A 13,012-nucleotide genomic window follows, 5' to 3' on the forward strand; every position below is an offset into this window, starting at 1 on the left:
GAATCAATGAATAAAAGATGAAAAGAAATAAATTTCTAATTTTAGTTAAAAAAATTGTGGGGTAGATTGTTGGGTGGTCAGGTTGTGCTATGACCCGTCAATCTTTCGAAAATCTTCAAAATAAAACCTTCAAATTTTTAATGTGGTGTCGACTGTTGGGTAGTCAGATTGAGGATCAGTGCAGGGTTATGAAATTTGAGGAAGAAGTGAAAAGAGTAATATTTTATCGTGGAAGAAAAAATTACACTTTATAAAGTGTAAGAAAAACTCCACTTTATAAAGTGACAGATAAAGCTTTGTTTTATAAAGGGTAAGAAAACTTTCCATTTTATGTTAAAATTTAGGCGTGCCGTTTAAATTTTTGATAAAACGAAAAAAAAACTACACTGAGCATATTTTAGTTACATCCTAAAAATCTGACTTATTTATGTTAATTTTATCTTTTTATGACTCAAATAGGTTATGGACTGTCCTTACTTATAGTTAAAGGTGAATTTAGAGCAAATTATATAAGTTCAACAAAAATATTAACAATAACTTTCAACCCGAACCATAATATCTATATATTGTACCATATAATAAGAGGCTACAAACACATAATTATTATTTAATTTATTATTTTATAAATTTGATGTTCGTTATTCTTTTTGAAATTAAATCAATTGAACTTCATTGAAAAGTCTCACCTCAAAAAGAAAATATATTTCTTTTATGGGATAATTTCAAAGACCTTCCTCTAGGTTTCGCTCTATAACACTCACCTCCTTTATGATTTACAATATTACGCTTGAACTTATTTAAATAAACATAAATTCATTATAATTTAACAAATTTATCCCTCTTTATATTAATCCATAGTATTAAAAAATGGGTTATTTAATAAATACTTTAAAAATAAATTAATATGAAGACAATGTTATACATGGACCTAGATAGAGACCATGATGATAATACTTTGGAGAAGACTTACGAGAGTTGTCTTGACTTTGTAGGTAACATTAATGTCTCTAAATCATTAATTAAGAAAAAAATATGAAAAGAGAAAGAAAAAAAATCTAGGGCAAAGGGGAAAATATACTCCTTAATTTTGCGATTTAGAATAGACATATTCCTCATTAAAAAAATAGTGAATATATATCTTTGTCGTCTAACAAATAATGCATACATACTCTTATCGTCTAACAAATAGTGTATATATTTACCCTTTTCGCTAACAGACCGAATTAAAAAATATCTTAAAATTGATTTTTTAAATTTCACAAATGTCATGTGGCTTAAAATCATTACCTCGTCAATTTTTTACCCACCCAGATCCTATCCAATTAAAAAAAAATCTCAATCCTTCTTCTATTTAGACTTGACCCAAATCCATTTTATGATTGAGTAGATGAGAAATTAAACTATTTTTTTCATTTGGATCGGGTTTAGAGGTGTAAATATAGGGTGAAATAATTTTCTCAAGTCACGAGACATTTTTAAAATTAAAAACTCAGTACTACAAAAATTTTTTCAATCAAGTAAATATAGATATGTTAACGAAAATGAAAAATATACATTATTTGTTAAATGATATGAATATATATGCATCATTTTTTAATGAGAGATATCTTCGTTCTAAATCACAAAGTTGAGAGATATATTTATCTCTCTTCCCTTTTTGCTATGATTGCCAACTATACAGATATAGTAATGAATGATCAAACATACCCTATAGTTGCTAGAAAAATCTCCACCACTAGATGTCTTATTCTTATCTCTAGTAAGAATAAGAAAGAGAAAAATGTCTTATTTAAAATTATAAAATACTGATAAATTCATCTACAAGAATGATTTCTCTTTTAACAAACAAAAATAATATTTTAAAAATTATAGAGTAAACATATTCGTGATATGATAGGTCTTTTTTAACGTCCTAATAAGTTGTGTAGAAATTTATCATTTCAAGCTCTTTTATTTTCGAGTCCCCACCCATAATAAGTATCGTTCCTCTCTGGCTTCAATTATTCAATAGAGAAAGTAATGAATTGCTTCAATTTATCATTGTGTTCTTGTTTGAATGAAAAATCTTACTTTTGAAAAAGAGAAAAAATGACAGTTTTGCTGCAGATTGTACCACTAGCAAAAGAGACAGAAATCACTCATCATTCTTGTTTGCAAATTACACATAAGTGTTGTTTAGTAGTTTGTTAGAATTATGCAGATATTAGTAATATATAAATTTGTCATGATAAAATTTATGTATTATTATATGTTAAGTATTTTCTCTAACATCTCGTACCAAACAACATTAAATCCTCTCCTTCCCAACCATCATGATCCCCCCCCCCAATCCCACTCTTTTCCCATTAGGGATGGCAAATGGGGTGGGACGATTGTGGTTGTGGGGAAAATTCATGTAAATCCGCAAGGATTTCAACCCACCTCGTTTTAAATAACACAATTTGTTGTTTTCACACCTTGCATGAACCTGCCCTGTATTATTATCATTTGTCATGTTTTTCAGTCTCTATTTTTTTTTCCTCGGAGTCTTTCAAGTTAAATTAAAAAAATGAAAAGACACGTGATTCCAAATTTTTTTAGTTAATCCAAATGATATATTTTTAAAAAAAAAAAGGACATGCTATCGAGTACAAAGAGAGGAGAAAAAAAATGCTTTTAATTATAATAAGATGGTTTAATTTAAACTTAGCAATTCTATAACCCGTAACCGGTTTCCATATATTTTCTAAAGAAATTATTCGAACCCCACGCCCGCTCCATTATCACTCCTACCTCCCATTAATTTTTATTAAGTTTGGTTGTATAACTAAGAGGAGTAAGTTTCTCAGGTAAGTTGGATTGATAACAATTGAACTTAGTCAATTTCTTTTGGCACAACTTGTTATGTCTTGGTCCCATGCTTTAGTCCTTTTCCACTACATTATAATAACACAACAACAAATATAGAATAGAGCACATGGTTGCAGAACATATATATTAACTCCGTTCGATTTAAGTTTTTTGTTTATTTGAGCACAAAGTTTAAAAAATAAAAAAGAGACTTCTGAAATTTATGATAAAATTAAAATTGTGTAGTTTTTCAAATTTTGTGGTCACTTACAAGGTAGAATGTAGGAATTAGAGAACTTATTAAATATAAAAAAAATGCTCTTTTTGAGACGTATTAAAAAAGAAAAGTAAAACACTTAAATCAAAATCGAAGAAGTATATAAGTTTGAAGTTTGAACAATTTATTTTGTTGAATCTTTACTTAAAAATTCTACTGAGTTAAAATATTCAACGTTTGTAGCTTCTTCTAACACATTATTACTATAGCAATTATATGCACCTATTATTATCTCCAAAAACAGGTATTATAAATGTTAATGTGCTTCTTCAAGGAACTCTGTCACTAAACATTGAGCTTCAATACACGGCAAAGACAGTTTGGTGCACAAAATATTCCACGTTAGTATGGTCCGAGAAAAGGGTGCACCTCAAGTACTTAATAAAAAAATTAGTATATATTTTTTCACGACTCAAATCTATTACCTATAAGTTACATGGCAACATATTCATGATAAGATAGTCCCTTTTATCAGTATAAGTAAAATGAGTTGTGTAGAAATTTAGTAAGTAAAAAAATGTAAGGAAGAAAGTGCGATGATTTACCAGAATGTAAAGTATCATTTAAACAAGGGATCCAATTCTGTTAAATTCAAAATTCCTAAATAATAATATTTTCAAGAATGATAGTTTTTTTTTTGGGAAAATGCATAAGTACCCCCAACCTATGCCCGAAATCTCAGAGACACAGTTATACTATACTAAGGTCCTATTACCCCCAAACTTATGTTATAAATAATTTTCTACCCCTTTTTGGCCTACGTGACACTATCTTGTGGGCCCAACGCGTGTTGACAATTTTTTCAAGGATAGTGCCACGTAGGCTAAAAAGGGGTAGAAAATTATTTATAAAATAAGTTCAGGGGGTAATAGGACCTTAGTATAGTATAAGTGTGTCTCTGGGAATTCGGGCATAGGTTGGGGTGATACTTATGCATTTTTTTATTTTTTTTTCTTTTAAAAAGAGAAAAGAACTTTTCAAAAATGTTAAGTGAACATATTTATGATATGATATGTCCTTTTAAACACTATAATGAGCTGCGTAGAAATCTATCATTTTAAGCTCTTTTATTTTTGAGTTTCCCACTACCCCCCTTTCTACATCCCAAATAATTTACCATTTTTCTCTTGCTTCAATTATTGAATTGACAAAGTAATGAATTGATTCAATTTATCCCCCCACCCCACCGCCCCACTATGAATGCCAGTTGTAGATTGTACCAATTATACATATTGATTGAGTAGTTAAGAGGGGTAGGTTTCTGGAATAAATTGATTGATGACAATTAAGTTTTATCATTTACTTTTGACACAACTTGTGTTGTCTTGGTCCTATGCTTTAGTCCTTTTCCACTACATTACATTAACCTAACAATCAATCTATAGAATAGAGCACATCGTTGTAGAACGGATGCACTAACTCTGCTCAATTTAAGTATTATAGTTTGTTTGAGCACAAAGTTTAAAAAATAAAAAGAAAATTTTGAAATTTATAATTAAATTAAAGATGTGTGTAGTTTTTCAAATTTTATAGTTTTAAACTTACAAGGTAGAATGTAGGAATTGAATATAGAAAGAAATACTCTTTTTTAAGACATATCAAAATAGAAAAATAAGACACTTAAATCGAGTCTGATGAAGTATATAAGTTCTAACATATTTATTTTGTTGAATCTTTACTTAATATTAATAATTCTATTGAGTTAAAATAATGAACATTTGTTGCTTCTACTAACACACTATTACTATAAATTATAATAATTATACATGCCTATTATTATCTCCAAAAACACGTATTAGAAATGTTAATGAGCTTCTTCAAAGAACTCTGTCACTAAACATTGAGCTTCAATACACAGTTGATAAGGCAAGGGTAGCTCTGGATGCACAAAATATTCCACGTTAGTATGTTTCGAGAAAAAGATGCAACTCAAGCACTTTATAAAAATAGTTGTATCTATTTTTCACTGTTCGAATTTATGACCTATAAATTATTCGAAGGCAAATTCACCGTTACTTTAACATATTCATGATATGGTAGTCTCTTTTAGCACCGTAAATAAAATGAGTTTAGAAATTTATCATTTTGAACTCTTTTATTTTTATTTTTGAGGGGCCCTTTTACACCAACCTTTACTCTCTTGGTTGAATTATTGAATTGAGAAAATAATAAATCAGATGAAGTCTTTGTCTTCTTATAGAGTGAAAAGTCTTTGTCTTTTTTTTTTCTCTGACATTGTACCAAATGACTAGTAAGTGTCTTAAATAGGAATTACTTTATCTTAACAAAATCTCTACCATAATTAGGTTTTATTTTATCCTTAATTGATAAAACAATAGACACAAGTATGATATATGAAAGATGTGTTGCTCGAAATTACTATTGTCTACTTATATTTTAATTCAGTAGGATTATTACGTAAATATTGAACAAAATAAATTTGTTAAAATTTACATAGTAAATCAAGTTGACGGATGCATGTGCATGCATCCTCACATAAACGCGTGGGTCCGCCTCTGTCTACAACCCTAAGTACCTTCAATTATTCAGTTGAGAAGGTAATGAATAGGAACTAGCAAAAGAGAGATATTGAGAGATATCAGTGATCATTCTTGTTTGGAAATTACTCTTACCATTCAACAGGTAAAGTAAAGTTGTTAGTAATTGAAGATTGAAAAATTTATCTTGTCAAAATTCTTAAAAAATCATTTTGTGTTCTCCTTGTTTTGCTTTGCAGATTTCAGAAATGGAGGTAGTTGGTGGAGCATTTCTCTCTTCAGCTTTTGATGTTCTCTTTGATAGGCTTGCTCCTGAGGGTGATCTGCTCAAAATGTTTCGGAAGCGTAAGAATGATGTTCAGCTCTTAGAGAAGCTGAAATCGACTTTGCTTGGTCTTCAAGCTGTGCTAAGTGATGCAGAGAATAAGCAAGCATCAAATCAATTTGTGAGCCAGTGGCTTAATGAGTTTCGACATGCTATCGACTCTGCTGAAAACTTGATTGAACAAGTCAATTATGAAGCATTGAAGCTTAAGGTGGAAGGTAAGCATCCAAATCTTGCAGAAACACTATTGAAAAATTGGAGATTTTGCAACCTGTGCTTGGGTGATGATTCTTTTCTTAAAATAAATGACAAGTTGGAAATGAGTATTGAAACATTGCAGAATTTGCAAAAGCAAATTAGTGACCTTGGCTTACAGGAACGTTTTGGTTCGACTAAACAAGAAACTAGAACTTCAACTTGTTTGGTTGATGAATCTGATATCTTTGGTTTACACAAGGAAAAGAAGGATATGATTGACCGTTTATTGTCTGAAGATGAAAGTGGAGGAAACCTGACTGTAGTTCCTATTGTTGGAATTGGCGGCTTGGGTAAGACAACACTAGCGAAAGTGGTTTACAATGATGAGAAGGTGAAGAACCATTTTGGTTTGAGAGCTTGGTATTGTGTTTCTGAGCCATATGATGCTTTGAGAATAACGAAAGGGTTACTTCAAGAAATTGGCTCATTTGACTTGAAGGATGACGGCAATCTGAATCAGCTACAGGTCAAACTGAAGGAAAGCCTGAAGGGAAAGAAATTTCTTGTTGTCCTTGATGATGTGTGGAATAATGACTATAATGAGTGGGATAACCTGAGAAATGTTTTTGTACAAGGAGTTATGGGAAGTAAGATCATTGTAACAACACATAAGGAGAGTGTTGCTCAGATGATGTGTGCTGATCATTGCGCAATCACTGTGGGGACTCTGTCTAGTGAAGACTCTTGGGCTTTATTCAAAAGACATTCACTAGAAAATAGGGAACATCCAGAACTTGAAGAGGTTGGGAAAAAAATTGCAGATAATTGCAAAGGGTTGCCTTTAGCTCTAAAGGCAGTTGCTGGTACTTTACGTGGAAAATCAGAGGTGGAGGAGTGGATAAAAATTTTAAATAGTGAAATATGGTATCAGCAAAGTTGTTGGAATGGTATATTACCAGCGTTGATGTTGAGCTATAATGATCTTCCTGCACATTTGAAGCGATGTTTCGCTTTTTGTGCAATATATCCCAAAGATTATGAATTCTGCAAAGACCAAGTAATTTACCTGTGGATTGCTAATGGTCTTGTAAAGCAATTTTGTTTAGGTGAGGAATACTTTGACGAGTTGAGATCAAGATCATTGTTTGAGAGGGTCCCAGAGTCTAAATGGCAACCGGAGAGATTCATAATGCATGACCTTATCAATGATTTGGCCCAAACTGCATCTTCAAAACTTTGTATTAGGTTGGAAGAGAGCAAAGGATCTGATTATATGTTGGAACAAAGTCGGCACATGTCCTATTCCGCTGACGACATTGGTAACTTTGAGAAATTGAAACCACTCTCCAAATTAGAGCAGCTGAGGACATTGCTTCCAACCAATATCAGTTACTCATATAAGCTAAGCAAGAGGGTGTTGCATAACATACTTCCAAGACTGACATCCTTAAGGGCATTATCATTGTCATATTGTAGGATTGAGGAGTTGCCAAATGACTTGTTTATCAAATTAAATCTCCTCAGATTTTTGGACCTTTCTGGGACAGATATTATAAAGTTGCCAGATTCTATTTGTGCATTGTATAACTTGGAAACACTTCTCCTGTCATCTTGTCAATATCTTGGGGAGTTACCGCTGCAGATGGAGAAGTTGATCAACTTGCATCACCTCGACATAACCAACACTTATTCCTTGAATATGCTGCTACATCTGAGCAAGTTGAAAAGCCTCCAAGTCCTAGTGGGAGCCAAGTTTCTTGTAGGTGGTAGCGGTGGTTGGAGAATGGAAGATTTGGGTGAAGTACATAACTTGTATGGATCTCTATCAGTTTTAGAGTTGCAAAATGTGGTTGATAAAAGGGAAGCTCTCAAGGCAAAGATAAGGGAGAAGAATCATGTTGACAAGTTATTATTGGAGTGGAGTGAAAGTAGTACTGCCGCCGACGATTCTCAAACTGAAAGAGAGATACTTGATGAGCTACACCCACACACAAATATAAAACAAGTCGAAATCACCGGATATAGAGGGAAAATTTTTTCAAATTGGCTAGCTGATCCTTTGTTTCTTAAGTTAGTACAATTGTCTCTTAGCAACTGCAAAGACTGTGATTCCCTGCCAGCACTAGGACAACTCCCTTATTTAAAATTCCTTTACATTAGAGGGATGCATGGAATAACAGAGGTGACGGAAGAATTCTATGGCAGTTCATCCTCCAAAAAGCCTTTTAACTCTCTTGAGGAGCTTGAATTTACAGATATGCAATGGCACATTCTAGGAAGTGGGGAGCTCCCTATACTTAAGTACCTTTCAATTCATCAATGTCCGAAGTTGATGGGGAAGTTGCCTGAAAATCTTTCTTCTCTGACAAAATTAAGTATTTCAGAGACACCTCTTTTTGAGGAAGCTCAACTGTTTAGATCCCAATTTGAGGGAATGAAGCAGATTGTTGAATTATCTATTTTTTGTTGTAACTCTCTTACCTCCTTACCTTTTAGCATACTGCCCAGTTCCTTGAAGACAGTAGAGATATCTGATTGTCAGAGATTGAAATTGGAGGAGCCAGTTGGTTATTATAACATGTTTCTCGAGCAATTGACACTGCGAAGTTGTGCTTGTATAGATGATATATCACCTGAGTTGCTCCCAAGAGCACGCTCTTTGGACGTACATACTTGCTATAACCTTGCTAGGTTTTTGATTCCTACTGCAACTGAAAGTCTCACTATTTGGTATTGTGAGAATCTTGAAATACTTTCAGTGGCAGTTGGAACCCATGAGTCTGCCATGACGTCTTTGCATATTTGGTATTGTGAGAAGCTCAAGTGTCTGCCAGAAATAGATCTCTTCAATTTACAAGTCCTTGAGATCCACCATTGCAAGAAACTAGTGAACGGCCGAAAGGAGTGGTGTTTACAGAGACTCTCCTGTCTCACTAAGTTAGAGATCAGACATGATGGCTGTGACGAAGAGATCCAACATTGGGAATTGCCTTCCTCTATTCAAACACTTAGAATAGAGAATCTGAAAACATTAAGCAGCCAAGTTCTCAAAAGCCTCACCTCTCTTCAATCTCTAGATATTACTAATTTACCTCAAATTCAGTCACTGCTGGAAGAAGGTGGGCTTCCCTCCTCTCTTTCTCAGCTAAATTTATGTCACCATGATGAGCTCCATTCACTACATCTTTGCCACCTCACTTCACTTATACGTCTTCACATCTGGAAGTGCCGTAATCTCCAATCACTCTCTGAATCAACACTGCCCTCCTCCCTCTCTCAGCTGACCATCGAGGATTGCCCTAATCTCCAATCACTCTCTGAATCAACACTGCCCTCCTCCCTCTCTCAGCTGACCATCTCTCATTGCCCTAATCTCCAATCACTCTCTGAATCAACACTGCCCTCCTCCCTCTCTCAGCTGACCATCTCTCATTGCCCTGATCTCCAATCACTCTCCATATCAGCACTGCCCTCCTCCCTCTCTCAGCTGACAATAGATGATTGCGATAATCTCCAATCACTCTCCAAATCAACACTTCCCTCCTCCCTCTCTCACCTGGAGATCAAATATTGCCGTAATCTCCAATCCCTTCCAGTAAAAGGGATGCCCTCTTCCCTCTCTACACTAAATATTCTCAACTGTCCATTGCTCACACCACTACTAGAATTTGACAAGGGGAAATACTGGCCAAATATTGCTCAAATTCCCATCATACAGATCGATTGGAAATACCTGCAATGCTTAAAACTAATGGTGCTCCCACTGATGTAAGTTATTCTTTTCCCTCAGAGGCTTGTTATTTTTGTTTACTTTACTTTTTTGCTAATTTTTCTCCTTTTCTTTTTTATTTCTTGTCGAGCAGTGTGGAATGTCTTTTGCTCAATCCACACCGAAAATTGCTCATACTTCCACCATAAATGTTGATTGGGAGAACCTGTAATGATTATCACGAGTGGTGCTCCGATAGATGTAAGTTATTCTATTTCCTTAGTATCTTTCCATTTTTGGTTAAATTCTTTTTCTTTGTTAAATCCTTTTGACCAGCGTGTATCATCTATTGCTTCAATGAAGTCGAGGAAATAGCTATAGATCAGGATAAACTCTTTATATTTGCATTAAGACATTTTAAAAGAAATATAGTATAGGTAGGAATTGAGATAATTTGCTCCAGAAAGTTGGTTGTTTAATATATATCATCAGGATGTTTATAGCAATTCATTTATCACTACAAGAAAAAGCCTTATTTAAGACCAATATTTTGGGACGCACTAATAATCTTGTCTCTAAAAGTATATCTATTGGGACGAGATTATATTCTAGTCCTTATTTGTATAGTCTATTGCGAAGGTATTAAATTTGGTCCCGAAAAAACTTATAACTAGTCCCAAATGGTAATTGAAGGTCTTTGAGCGGGACATATTTCCCCCCAAATTTAATACTAAATTATTAAAATAGAAAAATTGTTTCAACAAAAACATAGGCGCCAAACTTTTTACATTGAAAGTGAAAAATAAAAAAAAAGAGCGCTTTGTCTTCTCAAAAACACATTGCGCCGCCGGTTGCGAAGTTGCCCTATTTTCTCTTCAGTGCAACGTCTCCATTAGATTCTTCATCTCCAATCGAAATTCTCTACCCTAATCCCAACATTTTCACTGTGCTTTTGTCGCAGGTCAGCCCTAAAAATTTCATCGCAGCAACAGAGTTATAGGTTTGTTCTTCTTCCCATTGACTTGCTCTATTTTTTTTTTCCATAAGTTGCTTTGATGACGTTTTTTCTTGTTATATTGAAGTTTCTCTTCTTCTTCCTCATCTTTTCTAACATTAAATAGGTCACTGATTTCATAATCTTGTCTTTTATTTTGTACAATCAGTGAAAACATTATTGGATTGAGGTTTCTAATAGGTAGATAATCTGATTTCATTATCTAGTTTTATATGATCAATGTTTCAATTATTTACGAGCCAAATAAGGACTTGTGTTGTTATTCTTATTGAAAATTTTATTTACATCTGAAAAGGTTTCGACAAAATTGTTATTCATGTTCAAGAATATATAAATGTATTGTTTACCTTTAGTTATTGTGATTTACTTAGAAAATTGAATTGTTTTGGAGTTTGGACATATAAACGTTGTAGTAATATAAATAGTTAATATATAGTTGTATGTTTATTAAGATTAGCAATTTCTAATGTTGTTAGTTCTTCTTTATGCATTACTTTGAGGCAGCCAGTTACTCATTGCAAAATATAAGATGATGTGATTAAATCATCCTGAACTATTGAACAAAACCAAAATGATCGCCTACTGATATTTTTACATATAGTAATTGCATGTAGTTTCTAGAAACCTGCCTGAAGTGATCATCTGTTAGATTATTGGTATCCAAGTTCCCAACGTATTAGTCTTATTAGGGTCATGCTCATTTCGAGTTTCAGTACATTGATATGAAGCATAGTCATAACTTGTAACTGCTCGCTCTCATCCCCTAATCTAATAAACGTGTAGCTCTTTATGTTTTCTGTTACACAATCTGTTACAACTTTAGCAGTTTGATTAAAGGATAATTGACCTTGAATGTCTCCTAAAATAAGTAACATGTGATATCAACTGTCAAATCATTAACGAATATATTGTATTCATGAGTATTACCTAAATATTTTTCACCTGATCCAAGTGATGTCCAATTTAGACTAAACATCTGCTCAATATTAGGCATCAAGGTACCATTGTATGCTTCTAGATTCATTATTGAAGCTGGATGACTATTAAACACTAATTATGTACCTCGCTTTTCTGGTTTCTTCTCTTGTGGAGTGACTTTCGGTGAGGTAAATAATAGTGTTCTGTAGTTTAGAGATATATGCAATGTAACATATAGTTATGGAGGGCAATTGTGATTTAGCGACTTCTAATTTTCTTGGTTTTTTTTTTGTATTAGTTGAGGCTGCGATAAATATTGTTTACCAACTTGAAGAAGCTAGTTTATGAGCCAAGTTATGTCAAACATACAACTCCTACTGTATCCATATAAATGTTTCTTCCATAACATTAATTATTAAGAGAAATCTAAGTGTTTGTAGATAAGGGAAAAAAAATAGCAGGGCACATGAATCTTGATACGTGTGTGATCTTAAACCAACTACCAACAAGAGATTTTTTTATTGACAAATTACTTTAATATTTGGTAGGCTAAAAGGAATCATGTATACATGTTTCAAGAACTAACATCTTAATTACAAGTTAGTTTATAATCTTTTATTTTCCATTGTGCCATTTGATTGTATTTTTATTTTTGATCAAACGATTGTGTTTCATTCATCTTTGGAATCCAAAAAGTTACAAGTGATTTAAGCGAGCTGTGTAATAAGCTTCCACATTAGAGAATTGATACTCCATATATCTTATCTAATCTTAAGACTCGTTAAATGCAACATGGAGAATAATATCTATACAAGTTACATATTCCTCCAACAATTTAAAATATTAGTATTGAGGATCAAAATTCAGCCTAGCAGGTGTTCTTCTTTGTGTTCTTACCGAGAGAACTTTCCATCTATCCATATTCAAAAGTCCCTTGATTTCTTTTGGGAGTATGTTGAAGTTAGTGTATATGTGAACTTGGTTTCAATTATATACTAAAGAAGACAATCTATCATCCACTTTGTAAGTTTCAACATACATAGTAGTTGCTTGTAATCATGTATTGGTTTAACATATCTTTAAAGGGATCAATTTCATAAGTAATTACTTTAAATTGTTATGTGTTATGATAGAAAATGTTCTTTTATATATTTGTAGGCTCAACTTGAAGAAATGGTTCAAGCTGATCCATCTATACCTACTATAGAACTTGTTGAAAAATTTTGAGGACCTCAAAATTGTA

At 33.0% G+C, this 13,012-nt stretch overlaps 1 protein-coding gene across 1 annotated transcript; it reads left to right on the forward strand.

The window, feature by feature from the left end:
- Positions 1-5,716: 5,716 nt before the first annotated feature.
- On the forward strand, positions 5,717-9,899 carry LOC125818327 (putative disease resistance RPP13-like protein 1). Its single transcript, XM_049497863.1, has 2 exons — positions 5,717-5,749; positions 5,844-9,899. The coding sequence occupies exon 2, from the start codon at positions 5,853-5,855 to the stop codon at positions 9,897-9,899; it is 4,047 nt and encodes a 1,348-aa protein (XP_049353820.1). The 5' UTR covers positions 5,717-5,749; positions 5,844-5,852.
- The last annotated feature ends 3,113 nt before the right edge of the window (positions 9,900-13,012 follow it).

This window comes from Solanum verrucosum, unplaced genomic scaffold (genome assembly GCF_900185275.1).
Source record: "Solanum verrucosum unplaced genomic scaffold, falcon-dt-bn FXZP01000253.1, whole genome shotgun sequence".
Lineage (NCBI taxonomy): Eukaryota > Viridiplantae > Streptophyta > Magnoliopsida > Solanales > Solanaceae > Solanum > Solanum verrucosum.